Raw genomic sequence first — 27,482 nt, 5'->3', positions numbered from 1 at the left:
TTTCAGCAAGAATTTTTACAATTTCAGGCAACTGAGAATTTTAAGCAAAGTACTTTAAGCAAAGTACACAACTACATGACATATCACTGAAGTGAATAAAATAACACGATTCTGAAAAAGCTGTTAGGTGACAAATTTTGTACAATTTTTAAAGACAAAGTACTGATGGCATACTATAGTCTAAAAAATCTTACCCTCTGTTATATCAGTAAAATTGTAATCTATAGTCAGGGCTAAGTCTTTAGTGAAAGCAGAAAGGAGTAAAAATTACAAAACAAAGGATTCTGAACATAGATTTGGAAAAACATTTAATATAGCATTAGATTATCTCCTAGATTAAGTGTAAAATTTTAATTTTTTTTTGACAATTGAAAATTATGAAAGCTGTTAGTTTTGTCTTCTATCCCTGGAATAATTTAGTTGCTTAATACTACAGATGGTATTAATATAATAAATATGGAACATCGATGAGGACCTAAATTATATCTCTTGAGACCTCCCTCATTCCAAGGGTGCATATGTATGCAATCTATTATCCAAAAAAAAAAAAAAAAATCACATAAATCACCACAACATTACAAACAGATTCAAGAGAAAACAGAAAAATGTGTTATCCATTAAGCTTCTCAATACTAATTCTTAGAAGTAACAACCTATGGAATCTGTATTAATGGGAGGAAATTATGTGCAGCAGTTAAGAACAAATAGGCTTTGAAGTCAGAAAATCAGGCGTGATTCTATGACTTTTTTTTTTTGCCGTGGCTTTCAGCAATATCCCAATATCCACCCAATATCCCTGGGCTTCAGTTTCTTCATCTGTAAAATGAGATAACACTGCCTCAAAGGGATGTAACAAGGACAAAACAAGATAATGTATGTAAAACCAGAGTGCTTAGCACATTAAAAAACCTGAATAATCATTAGCTATCATAATTATGATTATTATTAATTAGAGTTGTCCAAGATACATGTCTGATGTATGGTTATATTATATATATTTTTTCTATTTACCCAGCTTGACAGAATACATAAATCTTTTCTTTAGCACTTAAAACAAAAAGCCCCTAATGGAAGCTATTCTTATTTCATCCATTTTACAAATGTAAGTCATCAATGAAGATAAATAAAAATTCACATTTTAAGGATTTTCTTTTTTTGTCACAAAGATTGTCAATGCCTTTACATGAAAGAGCATCTGTATAATGTTTATTAAGCTGTTTAACAAGGTTTACACACAATACATAAATGCTTTGAAATCTCAAGCTCTTTGATAATTGCAATATCGTGTTCAAATAAAACATGGTAGAACCTTAAATATGACATCATTCAGATTATTTTTTAAAGAGATATACCTCTAAGAGAGCACTCCAACATAACTGTCCATTAACCAACCGTAGCAAAACTGGGTCCCAGTAGGTATTTCAGCATACGGATGGTTCCTCTACTGCCTGAGCACCCTCTGTGACAGCTTTGACACATTTGGCCATTGTCTGTGAGGCTCTGCTAATTGAATCTGGAAGATATCAAGAAAAAGTGCATTTTGAAAATACAACTTCAAAAAATGCACATAGTAAAACTTTCCTGTTGTCCACATTCAGGAACAACTAAAAAAAGACTGTAATACTCTATGTAACTATATGTAAATACTGCAAGATCAACCAATAAGTTCAGAAGATAAGCCCTTTATTAGCTAAATGCTTTTAGTAAGTACTCCTAGGAATGATTCAATAGTTTTATGCAGCCATAAAATTTGCCAATATGCAACCAGTAAAAATACAGAAAAGTATTAAAGATAGGGAAAAAATGTGCATATATACCATTATTGAAGAAAAGGGTTACAAAACAGTATACTAAAACCATGAACTGTACACTTCATAGGTGAATTTTATGGTATGTAAATTCCACTTCAATAAACCTGCTAAACTGCCCCCCACTAAGTAAACGAATAATCTCATTTTTAGTTTAAATAAGTTAATATATGCTTATATCCCTGGATGACTGACCAAAATGTTAAACATAAATGTAGTTATTTCTGGGAAGTGGGATCACAGTGACTCTCTTCCTGCCCTTGTGGGCTTAGGTATATATTCTATGAAGAACACAACTTTCGTAATATAACTAAAAAACCTATTAAACATAATCTTAGGTATAAACAAACTGTATTAAAAACTTAAAATATACTCCTATCTGCTTTTAGAACAGAAAATTATTTAAAATCATCTATTAACTACCTCATAACCTAGATGTTATATCAAGTGTTGTAAAACCTTCAGTTAACAAGTTTATTAGTCTGTATTCCTTAAGAACAGTCTTAACAATTTACATCAGAAGCACCATTTAACATGTTTCACATTTTAGTGTTTAAATTCTTCTATTGTAATTCTCAGAAAAACCTTCACAGTTGTCACTTAGAAAATTCTTTCTAAACTGCTACACAGAGATTTTTACATGTAACAGTAAAATTTTATATTTAAAATCTGTTCACTCTTCTTAGATTTTCAAACTCTACTTACATTTCAGAAAGATATTAAAGTAAAATCAGAAAATATGAAATTTTATTAGTTCTGATATTTGAAAATCTTCTAAGATTAAAAATATCGAATACTAGCACTAACAGTCTGGAATCATAATGCTAAATTAGACGACCTTATTCCTTCCCACCTTTCACATCTGGCAGTCATGTTGACAACTGCATACCTGTCATGTAGAAGTCTTTTATTGTTAGCTGAGGTGGAACAAGTGGATCAGCAAGAAGCTGCTGGTTCACTAGCTGCAAAAAAAGGTAAGAAAACAGTAACAGTATTGAAAACTAGTACTGTCACACCAGTGGATACATCATGATGAAAACTGCACATGCACAAGATTTACCTTGGAGAGCTCATTCGCTTGTTGGAAATAATTAGCTCCTTCAACATCATCATATCGAACAAGATTAGGAGAGACTTCTTCCAATCTGTTCCTTACTTGATCCAGAGTATCATATGGTAGAGTCATTCCTGCAATCTGTAACATAACAGGTTCCAAAAATTGATATAAAGCATTAATACTTAAAAATTTTAAATAATGTATCACTGCAGCTACAGTAAAATAATGCAGTACTATGGAAAAATATATTGGTGTCCACTTGTATGACACTAAGCAAGTGGTTAAGTGGGGAACACTACTATCAATAATTCTTCTAATTAATAAATAGCTGTCACTACTTACTAATTTATTTTTTAAAAAACAGACTGATTATGAAATAAAGAAATGCTTTGCTAAAACTGAATGCCTGTGCTAACCTGCTACTAATCATATATACAGTTTACAGACAACTGTCCATTATTTTAAACCTCATAATGCTTCTTTTTACAGTAAAAAGAATTAGAAGAAGTCTCTTTAGGGAAAAAACAAGTCAAAAATAAAAACACTAACTTGAAATCCCCATTTTCTAAAGATGTGTTTTCTATAGAGATTATTCAAATCATATCTGAATCTCAGACCTGCACATTCCTTGACTTTGAAATCATTCTGACAAGCTGACATGTCACACACCCCATTAGCAGCATCACCAAGAACGAGTACCTCAGAAAGGGCTCTTATAATTTTCCAGTCTTCTCTTGCCAAGCCAGGAGGTGTCACTGCTACTTTAGTCTGCTGAGCTCGGCCCTCAGTGTTGACGTAAGTGGCAGACTTCTCTGTGTAAGCAGCGCCGGGGAGAATGACATCAGCTATAGGAGCTCCGACATCACCGTGATGTCCTGGGAAAAGACGGAAAACGGTAAATCACATTTGAGCACAAAGCTGATTAGGTATAATACATGAGCATAGTATACAACCTTTAAAGTCCCATTTTTACAATGACAAGTGTTTTAAAAATTAAAACACTATAGCACTGAAGTACTTGTAATAAAAATTACAGTCCACCTTGCCCTTGTTAAACTCCCTTCCCAAAGATAACTACTGTTAAAGCCTTTGGTATGTGTCTTCCCAGATTAATTTTTGCAAATACATAAATATATATAATATCATACATCACATATAATGGGCAACTAGGTATATTATTTCTTTTGATGATTACGAAGTGGAAATGCTCAGATGTATGTTAGTGAAATTTGGTAAAGTAAACTGAAATGGTAGAGAAACAAAAAGTGGAGAACAGGAATATGACAGTAATAATACTTAAAAGGGCATAAACAGGAGAGTACAGAAAATAGTATACTGAAAGAATACCTGCTCATTAAAAGTTTAACAAGCGTGTTGGAAGAAAAAAGAAACCTAAGTGAAAGAAAGCTATAGAACATACAAAGTTTGATCTCATTTGTACACACGTGTTCATATGAACAGAAATATGTACAAAACACACATACCTAAGCTATCACCAATGATTATCTCTGGATAGAACTAGCATAAGATTTTAGTTTATGCATTTTGGTCTAACCTTATACTAAAGATAAGAAATATTGTTACACAATGCTTTTTATGTCCCATGGCAATAAAAAGCCTATTATAAATTTATAGTGCTTATGTATAAAATAAAGTGCAAAGTTACATATTTTTCTCTGTAAAATATCCAGGAATACTCTGGACTCCATTTATTCCAAGGAAACTTGATTACATTTACAATGAATGAGAGTTTGAGAAAATGAGTTAAACACAAAAAGCCAAAGGAGTACTGTTAAATACAATTCATTAAATGTCCTATAACACAAGACTCATGATTTTTTGACTTTTACATTGTTTACATAAAAGTGCTTTCCCTTAATCATAATAACACTAAATATTCTTTGAAAAGCTGGATGTAATACTATATAATATTTCATAATTTATATTACTATTCTGGGGACATTTAGGTTTCCTCTAATTTTTCGTTATTAAATAACACCAGGTAATAATTCTTAAGAGCAATATCAACTATGTAACTAATAAAACCAATTTTTAAATATAAAATTTAAAACATTTAAATATCTATAAAAAATTTAATAACCATTTAAAAAACTTGGGGGGTGTGTGGGAAACGGAAAATATTCAATCAACTAAATATACCGCAGTAGTTTTTAATATACACAATGTACTATTCTCTTTGGTTTTTAGTGTCATAAAAGGTACAAACCTTGATAAATAATGAAACAGTCCTTTGGCAAATCCTGTCGAGTGATACAACCTCCATCTGCTCCCAGAAGAAACAGTACTTTGGGAGGGTTCTTCCGAATTGCTTCCACCCCAGGTTTATAGCCAAGGTCCAAAGCAGCTACCTGGCTTGCGATTCTGTAAAACAATTATGGATTTTTAGTAACCTTGCTGTGTTCTCATTAGAAAAAAATTAAAGAGATTCCTGAAATGATACCTAGTCTCTTTTCTATTTAATGCTGTCAAAAATCTTCCCTCATCTTTCCTACCCATTTAAAATAGATGTCAAAACCAGAAACAGCAGTCTTTTACTGTTTTGAGAATGGCAAACAAAGAAACAAGATGCTTAGGACACTGTCTCTTCATGAAATAATACTTACTGGAATAATTTTGTAAACTTTATGCCAACTGCAACTGTCTTAAATTGATTTTTATTCAATACAGTAAGACTTGATAAAGCCAAACACAGTCATTAGAAAAAATCAGATGATTCTGAAAACCAAAAGGGAAAAATTTAAATACCACTCATAAAACTAATTCACAGAACTCTAATTAGTATACTGATGTATGTCCTTATGGATATTTTTCAATGAAAATACATTACTATTATAAGCAGATAATAATCTTTTAAAAAAGAGGTCTCAAATAACTATCCTTTGAACACTTGGGAGTCTTTGGTCTACTCTGCTACCATTAACTTTCTTTATAGGAAAAGCAGTCATTGCGAGGGTCTACTGTGCATGAAGCTTTTACCTATTTGGTAAGAGAAGAGGGCAGGTCAAACAAATTCACACTAGATGCTGCTGCTCTGTCAAACTCTCTAATTGGACATCAAAAGAATAAAATCCTTTGAAAAAACTTAACAAAAGAGGTGCAAGATTTGTTGAAAGTTACAAAACAACTCCAAAGGAAATTAAATGCAATAACAAATGGACAGACATCTTACGTTCATGGATTGGAAGACTTAGTATTGTTAAAATGACAATAATCCCCAAATTGATCTATAGATTTAATGCAATCCCTATCAAAAATCACAGTTGAATCTTTTGTGGAAACTGACAAGCTAATCCTAAAATTCATATGGACTGTAAAGGACCCACCAGGATAACCAAACCTGTCTTAAAAAAGAACAAAGTTAGAGAAAGCACACTTTCCAAGTTCAATTTTAAAATTTAGCTCTCCCTATCGCTCCACCTACATAGTATTTTTTTCTTAATTTCCCTCATTCTAAGCCTTGCTGTCTCTTAAAGATGTGGGCAGAGACTCACACTAATTTATGACAGAGCCCACCTCACCTTGGAAAACAAACTGAGTGTAAGTCTAAGATTGTCTCGACGAGAATGATCAGTAGACAACACAAAAAACTACAGAACCAATTAAAAGAGTCTCTAAGAGTTAGAAAATATGCTTTACTCTGAAATAGACTTACTATAAGAAATAAAGAAAAGGTTTTAAAATATAAGTTTCAGGTCCTCAACAAGCATTAAAAGATATGTCTTAATAAACTACAGTGAATTTTTATAAAGAGGAAATCTTGTGGTAAGAATGAAATGAAAAAAAATTTAAAAACCCCAAAAAACAAGGTTAATCAATTAAAAATCACAATGGTGTCAGTGCTCACTGTAATGAAAACTCACAAATGATAGAATATAAGAAATTCTCCCTAAATACAGACAAAAAATGAGAAAAATTATGAGAGAAAAGATAAGAGATGAAAATTTAAAGGGCCAACCAATGTGTAACAAATAGACACTTTTGCACAAGAGCAAATAACAATGTAAAAGTAAACCAACTGGCTTTTTCTGAACTCGAAAGAAAAAGCAAATCAAAAATTTCATTTTGAAAATGGAGTTTTATATTTTGAGGCAAAGGTAAGGTCAAATGAATGTCACCAGTTATATTCTGGTAGAATTTTTTAACATAAAAAATGAGTGGGGGAGGGTATAGCTCGGTGGTAGAATACGTGCTTAGCATGCACAAGGTCCTGGGTTTAATCCCCAGTACCTCCACTTAAATAAATAACCACCTCACAAAAAAAATAAGGAATCCAAAGAGTGGGCAGGCAGACCAAAACACATACATATATAAAATCAGGTTATCATTAGAGACAAAACTCAAATCAGATGATATCCTCTCTAAAATAGTGAAAGAAAAGGGTGAAAAAAATACTAAGTATTAAAGGCAAAAAGTTTGTGATCTTTGTATCTAGCCAAGTGGTCATCTAAGAGAAGGAACCAGAAAGAAATTGTTAGACATTCAGGAATTTTTTTTTTAAGTTATTAAACACCCATTCAGAAAAATAAACAAATGAAAAAAAACTCAAAAAACTACATTAATAAAGACATGGACTCACAAGTGAATAAAAACAAGAAAATACCCAGTCTCCTTTCTATTCTAAAAATTGTGGCTAGAAAGGATCTAGAGGTGGCCAATATAAATAACCTTTTAAAAATGTTCACATGCTGATTTATAATGCCAAATTAAAACAAGAGGGGAAATGTAACACAGCAATTAATGTCTAAAAATGCATTCAAACACTTTTAAATGAAAAAAAGTCCCTATCATACTTAAAAGTGTTTAGTTTTAAGCCTTAAACAAATTTGAAGATTTGAAAAATCATACTTAGGGTAGAAAGAATTATGTAAAATGGGAAACTCATTCACTAATGTAAAATTGGTACAACCTTTCTAGAGCAAGTTGGAAATATGCATTAAAAACCTCAGAAATGTTTTTTAAAAAAGGCCTTAGAAGCGTTTATCCTGCGAAATACAAAACTATTCACAGTATGATTTCAACTATATAACTAAAAAAATATTTATACTCACACAAGAAAACTCCAGAAGAAAAGTTCACAAGAATAACAATAATTATCTACAGACGTGGACTACGGGTAACTTTTATTTTCATATAATTTCTTCTCTTTCCAAAAATAAAGCTGCATTATTAATATTGTCAGAGAAAAACTTCACTTCAGATGAATTCTCATGTTAGCTTACATTTTTATCCCTTAAAGTCAGAAGACTTGTTTCAATTTTTGATCCAAGGTATATTAATATGATAGATTTTCAAAATTTTCTCAGCATTTACTGCTATTTGAATAATTTTAATATTATTTATTATCTTGGGTTCTTCTCACACAAATAAAGCTTTCTATTTCACATCTGTTACTAAGATAATATTACTAAATAATAAGATCGTAAATCTAAATGTGATGGTGTAATAGGATCACATATACAGAAAATCACAGAATATAAAACAATTACTCAACATACCTATGAAGGATATTCATTACTTTCCAGTCACCAGTAACACCACTACTCATCCGAATCTTTTGGGCAATGTTGGAAACAGCTGCAAGAATTGCTGCTCCATCATTTCTTTGGAGTGCAGCACTGCCTAGGACTACCATTGGTTTTTTAGCTTCCTTTAGGATCTATTGAAGAAAAAAAAAAAAAAAAAACTTCTGATTTAAAAAACATTAAAAATAAATTAAATCTAACCAAATTTGCATCTACAATACGTTGTCCCAAGTATTAGTTCTAACATGAATGTCTTGATTTGCTAGTCAACTTAAGGATATACAATAGACATGGTACTTGAGCAGGGTTTCTCCTATTACACACAGTATCATCTGAACATCTACACAGACATTCCTCAGTTTTTTTTCTGGGACCTAACTGTAGTCATTCTGACCAAAGGATGTTTGGCTCAGGTTTTCATTTCCAGAGCTTACTTTTTGAAAATCTATTTTATCTGGTACTTGTTTAGCCTTTTCACAGCACTAGCAAGATGTTTGAGTAAATCTGGTTGTATGTATGTCCTTCTCCTCTTTGTAGTATCTAGGTATAATTCTTATGCTGAGTCTTTGGTTGAAGCCAGCTATTTATTGAAGAATGACACAGAAGATGGCAGGACAGTGAGCTGTTATTAGTCTACAGCTTTACTTCTAATTTTTCCATCCTCCCCGTATCTGCAGTTTCTTGCACTTGGGGTGTATTCCCTGTCTGTTTTAGGTATTCAGGTAGTCACTATGGTCAAAGCAAAGCCCTGGAAGTTTTAGGTATTCTGCATTGTGATCTAGTGATCACTGTTTTCCCTATCTTCTCCTCCCTCCTTGGGACACAGAGAGTAGATGGAAGATAATATACATGTAATAAAGGAAAAAAGACAGATAAGATAGAAAAGGGGATTCAGTATTTGCACTGTTCAGAGTTCTTAACAAGGAGAACAGAACTCATTAGTAGAAAATACATGTAAATCTATTACATAAGAAAACTCTCCTGAAGAACGCTCATCACCTTCTGGGGCATGGGGACGTGAACTGGAGAGAGAAGAGGGATTCTTTTCAATAAAGTTTTAAAAAATACTTTTGATCATTATAATCACAATGATGGTACTCAAAACTGACAAACGAAGGAGATGGGTTTGGCTGCTTTGTCCCTGCACACTTGACTTTCTTCTTCCCTACACCTGAAGCTGTAAGTGGAGCAACCACCTTGGAAGCACGAGGAGAGGCTCACACACAAACCACAAACACACGTGAGTGAACAAGGGCACTGAGAATGGCAAAGCAGGAAGTCAGGCTCCTGCCTTGGTGACATCCTTGGACAACTGCCTACTATCAGAAATCACTGTTACATAAGAAAAAGAAACCCTTTAAGTTTTTTTTAAGCAATCACCAGCCCACCACCACACACACACACACACACACAAATCCTAAAACAAAAAGCACCCTGAATTGTTAAGACTGAAAGATGCATCGTCCCATAAAAAAATAGTAGAGAACCACTATTATTAAGATATAGTCCAATGAAGTTACTAAATGTCAAGGATAAAGCAGCAAGTATTAAAAAAAAAAAGTATCTAGACAACAACAAAAAAGCAATAGGACAGGGCTGGGGAGAATATGGTTGACAACAGGCTTCTCCAGAGGAATAAAAGGCAGTTCAGAGGGAAAAAAAAATACAACCCTATAAAGCCCTGCCAAGGCTCTCTTCAGTAATAAAACAGACATTCTCAAGAAAGAAAGAACTCAAGGAAAATCCTTCTTGGGAAAAAAAAAAATAACCAAAAACTCTGAACTCCAGACAGCAATGAAATGAATGTAAATAAAGAACTCAGTAATAAAAAAGTCATGTAAAAGAACTGGTGAAATTTCTTTTAGGAATAATACTCCTTGCTGTAAAGAAAGATTTCACTGAAATTTGAAGTTCAATTCTTCCAGTTTCACTTCATTTTCTTTTCTGATTAACTTCAAGTAAAATTAAACTCTGATAAATAAAAATGTACAGCATGATTTCATTCTTGTTTACTTATCTATTCATCCATCTTGCCCTATATATGAATAGAGAGGTGACTATGAGGTTTCACCAATATTCGTTTGGAGGTGGTGGGATTTTCGATAATTTTTATTTTTCTTACATATTATTTCCTATATTGCTGGGTTTTTTTTTCCAACAGTAATCACATATTGTTCCTGTAAAAACAATAAAATTTAAAAACAACACTTGAAAATCAACAAGAGTAGATACATATTCAGCACCTGGCTGAATGGATGGCTACCCGAAGCAATGTCTTGAAGAATTTTGGGAGAATCTCCCAGATGGTCATATCTGTAAGTGAGATCCACCGGGCTGCCTATAAGGGCCACTTGTAAGTCATTGTGAAGCCAGCTGAAATAAAAACAACAGTTTTTAGAGCTAAATCACTAAGTTAGCATAGTTACCAGTCTTATCAATGCTAAGTGCTACATCTATTTAAATTACAAAATGTTAAAAAAGCACAAAAGCACTTCCAGAACATTCAACTTTAAAAGATATAATTTACTATGTACCTTTCAAAATAAAGTATTTTAAAAACACAGGCATACCTTGGAGATATTGTGGGTTCGGTCCCAGACCACCACCAACGAAGTGAGTATCACAATAAAGGAAGTCCCATGAAGTTTTTGGTTTCCCAGTGCATATGTAAGTTATGTGTACACTACACTGCAGTCTAATTAAATGTACAAAAGTATTACATAAAAAAATTTATATATATATATACATATCTTCAATAAAAAATACTTTACTGCTAAAAAAATGCTAACCATAACCTGAATCTTGAGTGAGTTGAAATCTTTTTGCTGGTGGAGGGTCTTGCCTCGATGTTTATGGCTGTTGAATAATCAGGGTGGTGGCTGCTGAAGGCTGGGGTGGCTGCAGCAATGTCTTAAAATAAGACACTAATGAAGTCTGCTGAGTCAATTAACTCCTCCTTTCACGAACAAATCTCTAGCATGCAGTGATGTATGATGGCATGCTACCTACCATAGAAATTTTTTTCAAAATTGGAGTCAATCCTCTCAAATCCTGCCGCCGCTTTATCAACTAAATTAATGTAATATTCTAAATTCTCTATTGTCATTTCAACAATTTTTTACAGGATTCTGTAAAGATAGTAGACTCCATCTCAAAAAATCACTTTCTCTGCTTACCCATCAGAATTAACTCCTCACCCATTAAAGTGTTACCATTGAGATTGCAGCAATTCACTCACATCTTCAGGATCCACTTCTAATTCTAGTTCTCTTGCTATTTCCACATCTGCAGTAACTTCCTCCACTAAAATCTTGAGTCCCTCAAAGTCACCCATGAGGGTTGAAATCAACTTCTTTCAAATTCCTGTTAATGCTGATTATCTTAACCTCTTCCCAGAATCATGAATTTGCTTAATGGCATCTAGAATGGTGAATTCTTTCCAGAAGGTTTTCAATTTACTTTGCCCAGATCCATTAGTGGAATCACTATGGCAGCTATAGCCTTAAGAAATATATTTCTTAAATAGTAAGTCTTAAAAACCAAAATTGCTCCTTAATCTATGAGCTGCAGAACTGCTGTTGTGTTACCAGGCACAAAACAACATTAATCTCATTGTACATCTCCATCAGATGTCTTGAGTGATCAGGTCCAATTGTCAATTAGCAGTAATACTCTGAAAGGAATCTTTTTTTCTGAACAAATGTGCAGTCACCCAAGCTTTGCTGTTTCATTTATTGAGCAGAGTTAGAGTAGATTTAGTATAATTCTTAAGGGCCCTAGGATTTTCAGAATGGCAAGCTGAACAGTGGCTTCAACTTAAAAGTCACCAGGTGTATTAGCTCCTAACAGCCTGTCCTTTGAAACTCTGAAGCCAGGCACTGACATCTCTCTAGCTATGAAAGTCCTAGATAGCGTCTTTTTCCAATATAAGGCTGTTTTATTTACATTGAAAATCTGTTGTTTAGCGTAGCCACCCTCATTATCTGAGCTAGATCTTCTGGATAACTTGCTGCAGCTTCTACATCAGCACTTGCTGCTTCATCTTGTGCTCTTATGTTATGAAGACAGCTTCTTTCCTTAAACCTCATGACCAACTTCTGCTAGCTTCAAACTTTTCTTCTGCAGCTTCCTCACCTTCCTCAGCCTTCAGAAGTAAAGAGTTAGGGCCTTGCTCTGGATTAGGCTTTAGCTTAAGGGAATGTTTTGGCCAGTCTGATCTTCTATCCAGACCACTAAAACTTTCTCTGTATCAGCAATAAGGCTGTTCTGCTCTTACCATTCATGTGCTCAATGGAATAGCACTTTTAAGTTCCTTCAAGAACTTTTCCTTTGCACTCACAACTCGGCTAACCATTTGGCACTAGAGGCCTAGCTTTTGGCCTATCTCAAACACTTGAACATTTAGAAGCCATCGTAGGTCATTAATTGGACTACTTTCAGTATTTCTTTGTCTCAGGGAATAGGGAGACCCAAGAAGAGGAAGAGAGATGGGGAACAACCAGTTGGCAAAGCAGCTAGAATACACCAACATTTATTAATTAAATTCACCATCTTATGTGGGTATGGTTTGTGGTGTCCCCAAATAATTACAATAATAATATCAAAGATCACTGGTCACAGATCACCACGACAAATTTAATAATAAACAAGTTTACAATACTGTGAGAATGACCAAAATATGACACAGAGACAAAAAGTAGACAAATACTGTTGGAAAATGGTGATGATAGACTTACTCAACGCAGGGCTACCATAAACTTTAAATTTGAAAAAAGCAGTATCTGCAAAGTACGATAAAGCAAAGCACAACAAAATGAGGTAAGCCTGTACAATGAATTCATTTGCTGTGTAAGAATCCTAACTCTAAGCTAGCTATAAACAAAGACATTAATTTTAGAATAAATGATCTATAGTCTTTATTTTGCCATATTTACATAGCAAAGTCAATTATTTCACTATCCATTTGGCCATTTAAATAAAGTTCATAAAAATAGACCGCATCATTCATATCTATTCTCTTTGGTAGGGAAGTATGGATCCAGGGCCTCCAAAAATAGTTATAAATGCAGTGATCATATATTCTTGGTTTGTCTGAGACAGTGGTGGGTTTTACCTGTTATCCTAGAGTAATTAACAACTCCTCCTTTTACTCTCAACAGTATCCTATTTTAGACAATAAATACTATGGTTGACCTATTCATAAGTATCTAGGATATAAAAAGATGGAGAGGCATTCTACAAAATAACTGGCCCTATACTTTTCAAAAAAATGTCAAAAAATGAGACTGAATAGTCATGACACTAACAGCAATGTGTAACTCCAGACTGGATCCTCAGCAGGAAAAAATTATAAAAGAGAGACAGAAAAATCAGAATATAAACTATGAACTAGATAGTAACATTGTATCAATACTAAATTCTTGATTAAGTAGAGAATTATATTCTTAAACAGAGAATGTGTCTTAAGAAAATTCTTAGGAAATTCACACAGAAGTATTTAGTGTGGGAGAAAAAGGACATCATACCTACAAACCTACTTTCAAAAGATTATATTCACACATGGAGAAAAAAAAATAGAATATTAAAATTGGTTCACTTGGGTGAACATTATACAATAAATGGGTATACAAAGATCATTTTAAGTACCTTAAATTACTTCAAACTAAAAAGATAAAATAAAAAGATCAGCAGGGGGAGGAGGAGGGAACGGACCTGTTAGAAATTGGCCTCCAGTTATCTTTTGGAGTTTCACTCCCACTAACACTATTATGAAATCAGCTAAAATGGTCACTTTTCATATATGAAACAAACTATTATATAAATGTTTTTAAAACCCTGAATATTATTACTAACCTTTTTCGAATTCTAGCATTAAATAGTGGTGCCTCAAAACGTGGATTTGTACCAACCAAAAGGACAACATCTGCCTCTTCCACACCAGCAATTGTAGTATTAAGAAGGTAATTGGAACGCAGATCCGTTCTACAAACACAAAATACAAAATGCAATTTTACTTTAAAACTAATGCACACCGACAATCTATGAAATATTCTTATGTCATCAAACCCATGGCACTCCAGACAAAAAAGTTTTATGAAGTATCCTTAACTTACATCGAAGGTTCAGATACTTATTAATAATTGAATTCTGTAACAGGTCCTGGTTTGACTTTGTTCTATATGTGAAAATAAAGTAGCAGGAATGTTGGAGTATCCCAGTTATCACATATAAATCATAGATGCTATAGATGTGTTGGTTTAAACACAACTTGTAACAGGGGAAATAAAAGAAAGAAAGCCTAGATTCTAGCTTCAAATTTCTCACCCAGCTCCTGCAGTGGGGAAGACCTCTTCAGTGCACAGGGTGTCAGAGTCCACTCTATTAAGTAAATCTTTGAGAGCTACCAGGGCTTCAGCATCCACCAAGCCACCTGCAACTGCTGCCACATCACTGCCTTGAAAACTCTGCAACTAAAAATGGATGAAAAGGGTATCATCAAGAAACCTTCACTGAGCAAAAGACCACAATGAATTGTTCAGAAAACAAAACAGTAATGCAGTCATTTTCAAGTTCAAAAAAAGCAACAAACATCTGACTAAAAAGTTTTGCACCATTAATCTAAAAGTGAAAAGCAGAAGTGTATGTGGGGCCAAGGCTAATAACATCAGCTTGGAATAAAGCTGTTTGTTTTAAATTGGGAACAAAGGGGCCTCAAAATGATGTCTGAAGGATGAAAACTGTGGAGCTATAATTAAATACAACTTCTTCTGAAGTATCTGTCATTCCTTTAAACCCTTTATGGATATTGTTTTTCTATGACCAGAAAGCCATTCCCCTCATTTCTGCTCTGGTAAGCCTGTATTCATGCTTAGCCTTTGTCTAAGGAGTCACCTTACCTAGATAACATGCTAGCCCTGGTTAGGCATCCCTCCAGTGTGCTCTCGCATGTATCATTTGCTGCACAACCATCAAAATAGCATACAATAACTGCCTAATTATGCATCTATTCCTACTACAAGATTGTGGGAGGCCGGAACCATGTACTAGAGGTCTTTATATCCCTACATCTAGCATGACATCTGGCATGCAGTTCTCCATAAATGTTGGTTAAATGGAAGGTAATCTTGGCAAGAGGAAAGAAGTGAAGACAAACACATCCCCTCTTCATTACAAAGATGTCCCTTGGAAATCACAAATATATTTATTCTATATTTCAATCTTTTACCATTCCAGCTACACGAGAGAGCGCATCCTCCCAGGTGGTATACGTTAAAAGCCCCTTTTCATTTCTGACCATCGGCTCGGTAAGTCTTTGACGTTTTAGCCCATCATAGGCAAATCTAGATAACAGAAATTACATCATTTGTGAATGCTGCTGAAGAGGCAACCATAACTTTGAACTTTAAAATCTAAAAGAAATGTTATTTAAATACAGGATTGGTTCAAGTGTTAATTAGAATAATAAATACTTGGACACAAATAATTATTCCAGGTTTTTTGGGGAGTTTAACTAATAAATATTTTATGAGTATCACCTAAAACTATAATACCACCTATAAAGTTTGAGTTCTTATAATTTTCAGTTAATTGAATAATCTTAAAATTGTTGTAACACACAAAAAAATTGGTAGCTAAGAAAGCCAAACCATTTTTATTTATAAAACTTGAGCATCTCTAGATATTTCATCAAAATTATGTTGTGCCAACTGTGACTTATATTTAGCTTCTGTTCTCCAATGAGACAGAGACAAACTGAAATAGATTAAGTACCTTAATTTATTTCAACTTCTCCATCTGGGAGGAAAAAAGGTACTTCTCAAAATTACTATGAAAGCCAGTGATACACACAGGGCTATTAATGTCAATTTTGTCCAATTCTCTATATAAACAGTACAGATATCAATAGTCTATATTCATTAACTTGCAAATATAAAATATAGCTCTTTAAAATAAAGATAATTATAAAAGTTTCTTTAAGTCAATTGCAAAACTTAAAGGAAACAATATGGCATGTACCTGGTTTTATCAGAGATCCATTCTTCATTGATGTCCTCGTGCATCCTTGGCAAAATCCTCATCACCTCTCCAGTTCTTGTGCTGACCACAATATTACTTCCAACTGCATCCATCACATCAATGGATTCTGTCTTTCTAAGAAAATAAAACACATATATTTACTATATTGCTTTTGAGAATAAGGAAAAAATTTGTTACCAGTTTACCAAAACCAACAAATTCTGCAATTACTTTCCTTTCTGAATTTCTAAAAATAATGGAACTTAGAGGAATTGTGATTTATACTCTCATATCTGAATAGATCATAATGCAAAAATAAAATCTTTAAAACTATTATCTAATACAGAAGCCAACTGGAAGGGCACCAAATAGCCAAATCTGGGATAATCTGAGTATCAAAATAAATAATAAGAGGGGTAGGATTTCTGCATATGGCTAGTTAAGGAGCTTGACAAATCCTCCCCACCAAAAGCAAAAATAAAGCTAGGCAAAACTGACAAAAGTAACCAACTCAGTTCTTTGGAGAGCTACCAAAAGTATATATACAACATCACAAGAAGCTTTTATGTGTGGAAAAACTGCTAAACTTCGAGTAAGAACAGAGGAAATCAGTGCTGTTCTGGCTTGAGACTATTCTTATCCCCTTTCACACCACCTTGAACTGGAGGTTCTGCCAGGATGGGGCAAGCTCTGATGATAGGAGTGTCTTTACTGCAGACAAAGAGTCACTCAATTTGGAGAAATGGGGAAAGTTGTCTGTGAAAGTGATATCCTGGAGGTCACTGAGCTGAGGAAAGCCAACGGTCTACTGGTTTGAGGCTGCAGTCAGGGCAAGCATTCCTAGGGGAGGCTGCACATAATGCCAACTGAGACTAGAGAGAGCCCACGCTGTTCACACACTCCTTAACAACACAGAGATGAAAAGGCCCATGCAAAGTACAAGCTGGGCAGACTTGAAAACAGCCTGAACTTTGAATATGCATTTCTATCCACATAGATTAACAGGCAGGGGATGGAAACTTTATTGGCTCAAGGATTCTGAGTATCTGACTACTAAGTGATACAGACACAGAAGCAACCCCTAAGAAGCCCTGCTTAAAAATAAAAACAAGAGTATTGAAATATATTTTAAAAACTAAGGAAAACCAAGTTTAAATATTAAAGAGAAATATGAAACCATGAATCAATAAGTAGAGATTCTCATAAGGATATGCAAATTATAAAAAAGAACCAAACAGAAATTCTGAAGTTGGAAAGTGTGACTAATAAAAAATTCACTACTGGGGCTGAATAGCAGATTTGAGATGGCAAATAAAAGAAGGAATAAACCTGACAACAGATCAACAGAATTTATCCAATTTGAAAAGCAAAGAGAAAAAATTAAGAAAAATGAATAGAATCTCAGACACCTGTGGCACAACACTTAAGTGTAGCAACACATGCATTATAGAAGCCTCAAGAGAGGAGAAAAAACTTTCTGCGTAAACATTTCAGTTATGTACTCTCTCCCCCCCTGCACTCAACCCCTGAAACCTTTTGTATACATAAATACATGGTTTAAAGTCTTCAATTTTAAGATACTCCCATATACTCTGATAGAAGTTTAAAATTGGAGCGCAATTTGATGTGATACGTTTCTAGAACCTTAAAAATATTCAAATTTATTGTGACTATTACATTTCTTGGTTTAATCAGAAGAATCAGAGATATCTAAGAAAATGTATAAATAATCATGTTTACCATAGATTTGTAATTATAAAAAAAATAAACTAAATGTCTATTAATAGAAACTGATTAAATAAAGTATGGTATGTATACATGGTTAAAAATTTAAAATACAATGAGAGGAAACTATAAATTTTTAAAAATCAGGACAATCTTACTCCGTGGAAGTACAAGTGAATAAAACAATTTTGTGGTTAAGTACTTTGGAGTTAATTTCCAAGAAAACCACAGTAATTTGAACAGGTTCATCCTATCCTTCAACCTAACAACTTATCTTCCATTAAAAGGGTTTTACTTACAGCAATCAAAAACTTAGCACACCAAAACAATCAGAACTCAGGAGGAAAATGAACCTTAATTTTTTTTTGAATAGTAGTGAAATAAAGGACAAAAAATACAACAATGATGAATACCTTGTTTCCCAAGGCCGGGCGGTAAAGGCATAGGGCTTAGAGGTCAGGGCACCTACAGGGCATATGTCAATGATATTTCCAGAAAGTTCAGACATGAACATCTTTTCAATGTATGTGCCAACCTGCATATCATTTCCTCTGCCTGTTGTTCCCAAATCATCTACTCCTGCAATCTCACTTGCAAATCTGCAAGATAAAAATGTACCATCAAATGGTCAAACCCAGCAAAATGACCTCCTTTCCTATCATTACCACCAAGAGATAATGATTTTCAAAACACTTAAAAGATACAAATATATTTTCAATGGTGAACATAGTCCCTGAATAAAAAAATTATTCAATAAATGTTTGCATTTAATTTGAAGTATAATACACATACGGAAAACTGCACAAATCATGAGTATAGCTCAGCAAGTTACCACAGTTAATGCTTGTACATTTTGATTTTTAAATCCAGCTAAAGTTGATATTAAGCAAAAGTGGAAACTTATTCATTTTATTGGCTTATGCAAGAAACAACTGAAAACAACATTCCTCTTCTCCCACCAATAAAAGCTGCCATCTGGGGAGAGGGTGTAGCTCAAGTGGTAGAGCACATGCTTAGCATGCATGAGATCCTGAGTTCAATCCCCACTACCTCCTCTAAAAAAAATTAATAAGTAAATGAATAAACCTAATTACCTCCCCCCTCAAAAATAAAAATAAAAAAAATAGAAGTTGCCCTCCTTTCCAGTGTCGTTATTCCACCAAATTTTGTGACTATTAAATAAGTATACGTATGACATTCCAGAAGAGACAAGGAAAAAAAATTACCTGATGCAGCGAGTACACTGTATACATCTAGTCATAATGGTTTTTACCAATGGCCCAATGTTCTTGTCCTCCACAGCACGTTTCCCCTCTAAAAATCGGCTCCTATCACTTCCAAACATCATGGACTGATCCTTAAGTAGATTATGAAAGCATTAATCTAATTTTGCTATCAAAATTAGAACTTGAGACAACCAAGAAGATTTACAAACTTAGACTACATACCTGCAAATCACATTCACCTCCTTGGTCACAAATAGGACAGTCCAATGGGTGATTTGCTAATAAGAACTCCATCACACCTTCTCTGTATGGAAAATTATAATATATAAAATGATGTCAATCGCTGGCATTCAAAATGGTTTACATATAAGTTATTTAAATAACCATCACAGATGTATGCTCTCAAATAGTATTTACTTTACATTTATTACAGAAATGCCAATGTAACTATCATTAGCATTAAATACGTAATCTAAAAAATGTTTATAGGAGTCTAGAATAAAGTATCATTAGAGAATCTAAAAAATTATGACTTTTAACAATACAGAGTTACCAAAAGTTGCTGAATGGTCCTCAGAAAACATTCACATTAATTTAAAACAAAAACACAAATGCAAAGCAAAAACAAGCCCAACCACAGCCAGTATAGTACAGTACAATATCACTGCAATAAACTCAGTTCAATAAGCCCCAGACTCACTGTTCATCACAAATTGAGCAAGGTTTTAAACATGGAATTTTAACGCTGATACCAATCTAGGCTCAAAGCCACAAACACCTGACTTTACCTCCTTTACTGTGTACTCACTTCCACTGCTCCTAGAAGCCAAACATCCAAACTTGTTCACAGTTTTGATACCGAATTTCTCATCTATGGGAGGGTCTACTTCCTGAAATGTGCCATTTCTGCTCTTAGAAGTCATTATGCTGAGTTAACAATAAAGTACCTGGCTTTCTTAGATTTCTCTGAGTTTGTCAGGATATTCCAACCTTTCATTACTGGCATGGCACAAGCAGCTACAACCTGGAATTTCAATGCAAAAATCTGTATTTGTATTTATTTGTAATTAAGTAATCCAAAATATAAAAACATTATACATTTGAAAACAAGGAAAGAACAGAGTATTTCTGAAGACTGAACTTCTTAGTTTTCATATTTATAATATGATAATCTGGCATTTTACATTTCTCTTAGAAACAAATAAGATATCCTCTTAATTTTATTCTAATAATCAATGCAATTTTTTCCTAAGAGACTCTGAAACAGAACATCAAATAACCGTGTTTTGATTAGCAGGCACTATTGAATTAGAACTGCAAGAGCCAAAACAATAAAACTGAATGTGAACCTCTTCACTGCAACCCTATTGTCTAGTGAAAATGGCACAGCATAATCACTTCTAATGTGCTGCCTGGCAACTCCACATCCTAGTTGTGTGTTATATAGTCATGTGGAAATACTGACCACTCCAAGAAGCCCCCTTTAATTTCTAAGTGTTACAATTATATGGCACTTGCAGCATTTACAAAGCACTTTCACTGATGTGTTTCCAGTTTTGAAATGAGAGAATCAATCACACAAAGAATTAATTTACAGATAGAAGTAAACAGGACTAGATTCTCCACTACCACAAAATTGATTCTAAATAAAGTTTGCTGCAAGATTTAAAGTTTTCTACCTTCTACAGCATGGTGTGGAATTTTAGATATCAAGTACCTTAGGCGCTTTCTCAATTTCAACAAGGCACATCCTGCAGTTTCCGGCAACTGACAACCTTTCATGATAACAGAATCGAGGGATCTGCATGCCAACCTTCTCACAAGCCTAGAAGACAAAGTTAAAAATTTTTGCTATAGAATAACCTGAACTTATCCTTGTCTAAACACAGGAAAAAGGAAACACAAACAAAGAATCCAACATGAGGCCATCTCCTGCCTATCTATAAATATCGGTATCTTCATTCTTACTTCATCCCCAAAGAGATTTCCCTCCTGTTCTTTGCTCTTGATTCCAAACCCCGTCCACTCTGAAGCTACCTCTCTAAAGATCCTCACTAAGCCTACACCTTGTGTGGAAGACACTGGATAAAGACTGTGCTGAAGGCTTAACTCCCCATTTCTACTCTGAACTACTGTCCACAAAGACTTCCCCTTCAAACTATATCCCAGTGGTTTCATACCTGGACTTTCTCCTTGACTAGCTCTCTTTCTTTGAATTAGATTGCATTTCATACCATCTGGCTGGCTATGATCTGGTTCTATCTTTGGCTCCATATATCCCACCCAGGTCTCTCACTCCCACTGCTGACTGAAGCTCTTTTCCCAGTTCCCATTTGCCTAGTGAGGGAGATTAGTTCTGCTCTACCAATTATTCTTGCTTCTTCTCTGAGCCTATACATGTATTTAAATTTCCTGTAGAATTAGTTCTTCCATCCTGAGCCTTCATTCTAAAGCTCAGCCATCAATTTTCAATATTTTAACTACTTAGCAAAAATGTATCGAGTCTTTCTATGCGCTAGATGCAGTGGGCCAACTGTCCCAGCCCTCACACTAGCTCACATTACATATGATGATTACACTCAAACCTTCATCTGCAGCCCTGACAGTCCTCCACTTCTCCAAGCTTTAAATAGGTATTTGCATGAGTAAGCTCCATAGACAGTTAAAAATTTCTACTATACATCCCCAAATAAGCTACCACCACCAGGAATCACAAAAACTCCTCTGCTCTTCATCATTAAGGCCTGTCTATATCTCATTCTCCCTTGAATATACCCTCTTGTTTTCATTCCCACTGCCACCATTTTAGGCCTTTTTATTTCCTACTCCGCTATTGCAAGATACACTCTTTGTCTCTCACTCTAATCTTACTATCCTCCAAACCATCATCCTCTACAGTCACTGTCATCCTGCTTAATAGCCATGAAAACTCCTGATGGGTCAAACTACAAGCTCTTTAACATTATATGTATCTTCTTTCATGACTCAACCTCTACCAGAATAACCCAATTACCTATTATCTCCCTTTCTACATATACCTTATGTTCCATCAATACCAAATTACTTGAAGCTTCCTTGTCCACATATAAACACCTACCTATCCTTTCAAATCGCCTCAGGGATTACCTGAAATGTTTCTGACATCTCTTTCTATCACCTCCTATACATGCCAAAATATTCTCCAGTGGACCTTGAATATATTTTTGTTATATGATACTTTTATTGTTTACATGTCTACACCTGGCAGATAGTCTAGAAATTACTCCTAAAATGAATAAAGAGCATTTAGTGCTATAGTAATTTACAGATGAAATGAAGTATTACTTCCATGACCAATTTTGTCAGTTCTGGGGGAATTTGGAGAAAGTAAATATTTAGAGCACGAATTTAAGAACCATTTACCTGCTTTGTAGGACACATTCTTAGAAATATTACTAAAAATAGAAAGGTTATGTAAAAGTGAAAAGCATCAAAAGGCTCACAACAAACAAAGGTTACCTCTTCCTCGAACTTACCTATGTTAACTAATAATATTTAGGTAAAGTAAAATTTTTAAATAGGTATTTATTTGTAAGGCAGAAGTAAAACAAAAGAACTGCCACACTTCACTAAGAAAGTCAGAAACGGATAAATGACAGCTTATTCTGAAATGCCAATATTTCAAATCAAACTTATTTTCATATAATTTTACTATCTGTAGTTCTTTAATGAACATTTGTCAAGAAATCTTGAAAATTTTAGAAGTAAATAAACAGTATAAAGAAAATAAACTTTTTAAAAATTAGAACATACACAAAAATAAAGAATAAAAATGCACGCCTACTTGGAGGACGGTAGTTCCTGGTTCCACCATGACAGACTGACCATCAACAAATACTTCAATCAAGTTGCTTGCTGCTGTGGCAGTTGTTCGAGCTGAACATCAAAAATATTGAGGTGAAAAAAATTAACAGAATTCAATTTATTATAGCAGAGGACAATGGATTAACTCACTCTAACCTATACCTTTAAATTTTTCTTCATTATATACTATTCCCCTCTTTTTCACTAGATGCAAACTTTAAAAATACTGAATTGGAAGAAAGCTTTTCTAATCTTGAATACCAAATATGTTTGTCTACTTTTAACAGCAGTTTAGATTGAAACTTTTAATATCACTGAAAATACGTTCACGGGAAGACCACTTCTCAAAAGCAGAATGACTGCTTTTCCCATTTTGGCACTGATGGACAGTTCCTACTATTTTCTATTCCACGATAATTTCTATAAACGGTTTAAAGTTATATTTTGAAAATGACTATTCAACTTGGGCCACTGTTTCTATTTTTACTTAAATTACGAGTTTAGGGTCTTTCAAGAAACATACCACAGACCTAAGAATTTACAAAGATACAAAGTCCAGTGCCCATAAATGCAAATAAAAAAATACTCACCACATCCTTTAGGAGACTTAGAAAGGCCTATTAAGGTCCTTGTTACAGGTATCCTTAACATATTGCTAAGAATAAAACAAAGAAAAGCTGTATTATTATAGGAAAAAAATCCTAATTACAAACTTTTCGGTAATATTTTATGATTTTAAGGCACTTTATTTACATTATTTCACTGAACATTTACAAGTCCTGCTATTTTTCTTCAAATTCTAGAGATATGAATACTCCCTCTCAGAGAAATTTGTACATTGTCAAGAATCTAAGGAGCAGCTAGTATATAAATTTGAGCCTTATGATTCTTTAAAAGGGCAGTTTTGTTTTCGTTTTTAACTATAAACAAATGATCTAACTTAAAACACTACTATATAGTAAAATTGATTTCAAGAATAACAGCGAGCTTGTGATTAAAAGCTACGTAAAATAAAGCTTTCCTTTCTGCCTTCATTTCCTGCTAATACATATTCTAACATTCCATGTTCTGAGCAGTTTTCTACTAGATGCTCCTGAGATATCCTCAGCCGGGCTCACAAGCCCAAGCCTTAAAGTGTCTGGAATACCATTTTCTTTGCCAAGTAGTACATCTGCGATTATTTATGTGCCTGCTCCACTCACCCTCTGTATTATGAACTTCTTGAATCTTTCTCTCCTCAGTACCTATCCCAAGGCTGGTACACAGTAAGCTCTAAAACAGGGTTCTCAACAAGAGACAAATTTGCTTCCAGAGGACATTTAGCAATAACTGGACAAACTATTCGTTGCCGTGACAGGGCAAAGCTAATGGCATCTAGTGGGTAGAGGCCAGGGTGCTACTGAACATTCTCAACGCTCAGGATAGTACCCCATAAAAAAGAATTATCTGAAGTGTCAACAGTGCTGAAGCTGAGAGAAAATCATCAAAATAAATGGAAGTGGATTATATAAATAACAGCAATTAAAGTTTTACGTAAGAAAACAGAGAGAAAAGTTATCCTATCTTTTAGTTTTTGGTCCATTCGCTTCATCACATGGGCTAAGCACTGAACATTCTGTCTACCCACTTGATTATACGGGCTAAGCATCTGATTATTCATTTGGAACTCTTAAAATGCAAATTATGTGATCAAAATGTATCACATAAAGAATTTCAAAGGTTAAAGGAGTGAAAAATAGTATATCTACCTAAGTTTTAAGCATAAAGTTTCGCATACCTATTATGAATGATGTATAACAGGAAATTCCATTAATTCAGACCTCAATAACTCAAAATTCATTAGTTCAGAATTTGGGATATTGAATTTGCAGACATCTGTTGCCTACTAGTGAAAGACTTTTTGGTAAATCAAGAGTTTCTGTTTCTTTATCTATAGAAGAAAACAATATCTCCCAGGCTATGTGGTATTAGTAAGCGCTCAATTAATGCCAGTTAAAGCTGAATTCAATTTAGGCAGTACTAGCCACTGGCCACTGAAAATCAGTTTTAAAGTACTCCTCCTTTGTGGCCCTTCTCTTCAGTATCAGGACACACTGTGCATATACCTTTATTATTCCACCTACTAAACTATAGGTTAGTAATCAATTTCAGCACCTACTAAACTATAAGCTCCCTGATAAGGAATGGTACACTTTTGTCATTTCCCTTTTCTGAAGACCTAGCACAGTGCCCTTGAAAATATAATCATTAAATAGTTAACCCTTAAACACTACGGGTTTGAACTGTGCAGATCCCTTTATAGATGAGTTTTTTTCAGTAAATACTACAGTACTAAAAGATCTGAGATCAGTTGAATCCTCAGATGCAGAACCGTGGATACAGAGGGCCAACTATAAATTATATGCAGATTTTTGACTGCACGAGGGTGGGCGCTCGTAATCCCCTCGTTGTTCAAGGGTCAACTGTAGTTTCACCACCAAGTTCCAGAATGAGAAGCAACTGTCCTATTAAAATCTACTGAAATAAAGGTAAAGTTGAATTTGCCGAATTACAGTAATGACAGATTCAAAATCAACAACCAGTATTTCATACAACAGTGTAAAATCTTTAATATTATTTTGTTTCCAATATAATATGAAAGTGGCGTCCACTTTAGCTGGGAAGTCCACCAGGACTAGGCTGTCTGTTGAAAACCCAACATCAAATGGAAGACTGCATAGCCTCAACATAAGAAATACAGATTTGCAAAACTCTTAAATGCACTTTACACTTACTTAGCTACCACGTACGAACAAAAATAATCATCTCTAGGATTAATCTTAATTACGATTAATCATGTCTGAAACTAGACTAGACACTTTGTTCAGAGACAATACTATTCCACATTCTGCACCATGTATGCTGTTATCTATCCACTTCTCTCCCTCCAAGGTACTATTTCTATTCCAAGCCACTCTCATCTCTTGCTTGGACTATTATAATAGCCCCCAACAGGTCTCCTGGCTTCCACAGGGCTGCCACAGCTACCATCTTCACACAGGCTGTAGCCTCAGGCTGAAATGCTCTTCCCTCAGATCTTTTTGGCTCCTCCTCATCCTCCAAATTTTGGCTTAAATGACATTCGTCAGGGAGACTCTCTTTTACCAGCTTATCTAAAATGTCCCAACTACTCCTCAGCCATATCACTCATTTAATTCTTTGTGGTCTCATTTCTAGATTACAGTTGACGTTTAGTATTTGCTAAATAAATTCTATCTCCACCCTCTGGCCATAATTTAATTTCCACTTTTCTGTAATTAAAGAGTGCAAGTGCTCTGGCAACATTATAACACTCCATTTAAAGGTGTACACAGAATTCAGTAAGAAAAAACAACATTCCACAAAAAACGAACTTGGTGTCTATTTACCAGACATAGTTCAGGTTACATTTTCTATACCCTCATTTGGTTTTTGAGCAGAGTTGTGCCTGACCCATGATTTTACAATGCACTTTACCATTTTACTAGATCCCCCAAACTGTTAAACAATATAGCTTTGTTATTCGCAGTGCGACCTTGGACCAACTCTTAAAATGTCTTTTTCTTCACTTTCCCCACCAGTGAAAAGGATAAACAGTACTACTCAACGCAGTCCACAGACAAAATCAAAATACCAAACAAAACAAGAGAGGCATGGACGATTGCTGAGGCAACAGTGATCAAAGATGCACTGTAGCAGGTTTGTGTTAATTTGGGGGAAAATGCTCAGTGTTTAGGCCTAAGTCACTTGACATAGGCCCGCTCCCGGGGAACAAAACAGCCTCCTCTCCACGAAGGAGACTGTCCTGCGTTCCCCTGCAAAGAGGTCACCTACAAGGCTGCATTCCGGCCAGCGTTCCCCAAGGCTTCCAGACCCCTTCCTCCTCTTAGGTTCCATTAGACCAGAGACCTCGGCTAACAGTCCTCACCTGCCAGCTCTCGGGGGTTCCCAAGGAGGCGGGGTGGGACGCGGCGCCCCGTCAAGGACAAGAAGAAAATGAGTGGACTGAGCCAAAGGAAACAGTCTCGTCAAAAAACCAAATTGCAGGGCCGAGGCACCTCAACCTTCTCACCCAAACACGACCTCACCTTCCCCCTGAAGCCGCCGAGGCTGGTCTGCAGAGCTGTCCACACCTCACCGACCCTTTACGGGCCGGGTCGCTTTTTCAATATGGAGGCCTCGGCTGTCTCCGTCCCGGGTCTGGAGAACGGGAAGCCAGGAGGGACTAGAAACCCCAGTTCGACAA

General features: G+C 34.8%; 1 protein-coding gene across 2 annotated transcripts; it reads right to left on the bottom strand.

Annotated features, from left to right (window-relative positions):
* Window positions 1-291: 291 nt before the first annotated feature.
* Window positions 292-27,482, bottom strand: NDUFS1 (NADH:ubiquinone oxidoreductase core subunit S1). 2 transcript variants are annotated; one of them, XM_010960115.2, is made up of 19 exons: window positions 27,325-27,482; window positions 23,809-23,873; window positions 23,199-23,290; window positions 21,093-21,200; window positions 20,323-20,399; window positions 19,598-19,679; window positions 19,376-19,506; window positions 18,563-18,748; window positions 16,425-16,559; window positions 15,634-15,748; window positions 14,733-14,878; window positions 14,262-14,390; window positions 10,652-10,781; window positions 8,382-8,542; window positions 5,093-5,247; window positions 3,565-3,740; window positions 2,869-3,003; window positions 2,698-2,770; window positions 292-1,513 (listed from the first exon to the last, which is right to left on the bottom strand). In XM_010960115.2, exons 2-19 carry the CDS (start codon window positions 23,867-23,869, stop codon window positions 1,422-1,424), a joined length of 2,184 nt encoding a protein of 727 aa, XP_010958417.1. In that variant the 5' UTR covers window positions 23,870-23,873; window positions 27,325-27,482; the 3' UTR covers window positions 292-1,421. The 2 variants fall into 2 exon arrangements, with proteins under 2 accessions (XP_010958417.1, XP_010958418.1); XM_010960116.3 differs by lacking the exon at window positions 27,325-27,482 and adding an exon at window positions 27,165-27,213.

Source organism: Camelus bactrianus, chromosome 5 (genome assembly GCF_048773025.1).
Source record: "Camelus bactrianus isolate YW-2024 breed Bactrian camel chromosome 5, ASM4877302v1, whole genome shotgun sequence".
In the NCBI taxonomy this organism is placed as follows: domain Eukaryota; kingdom Metazoa; phylum Chordata; class Mammalia; order Artiodactyla; family Camelidae; genus Camelus; species Camelus bactrianus.
Note: the sequence above shows the minus strand (reverse complement) of the source record. Positions and strands in the feature narration are given on the sequence as shown.

What these genes read in the sequence shown, in the direction of transcription:
- NDUFS1 (XM_010960115.2), bottom strand. Translation starts at nt 23,869, where the DNA reads ATGTTAAGGATACCTGTAACAAGGACCTTAATAGGCCTTTCTAAGTCT. An exon ending in GCCCGGCCTTGGGAAACAAG is followed by an intron (nt 16,560 to 18,562) that starts GTATTCATCATT and finishes TTATTTTCTTAG; the next exon opens with AAAGACAGAATCCATTGATG. An exon ending in TGGATCTCTGATAAAACCAG is followed by an intron (nt 15,749 to 16,424) that starts GTACATGCCATA and finishes TCTGTTATCTAG; the next exon opens with ATTTGCCTATGATGGGCTAA.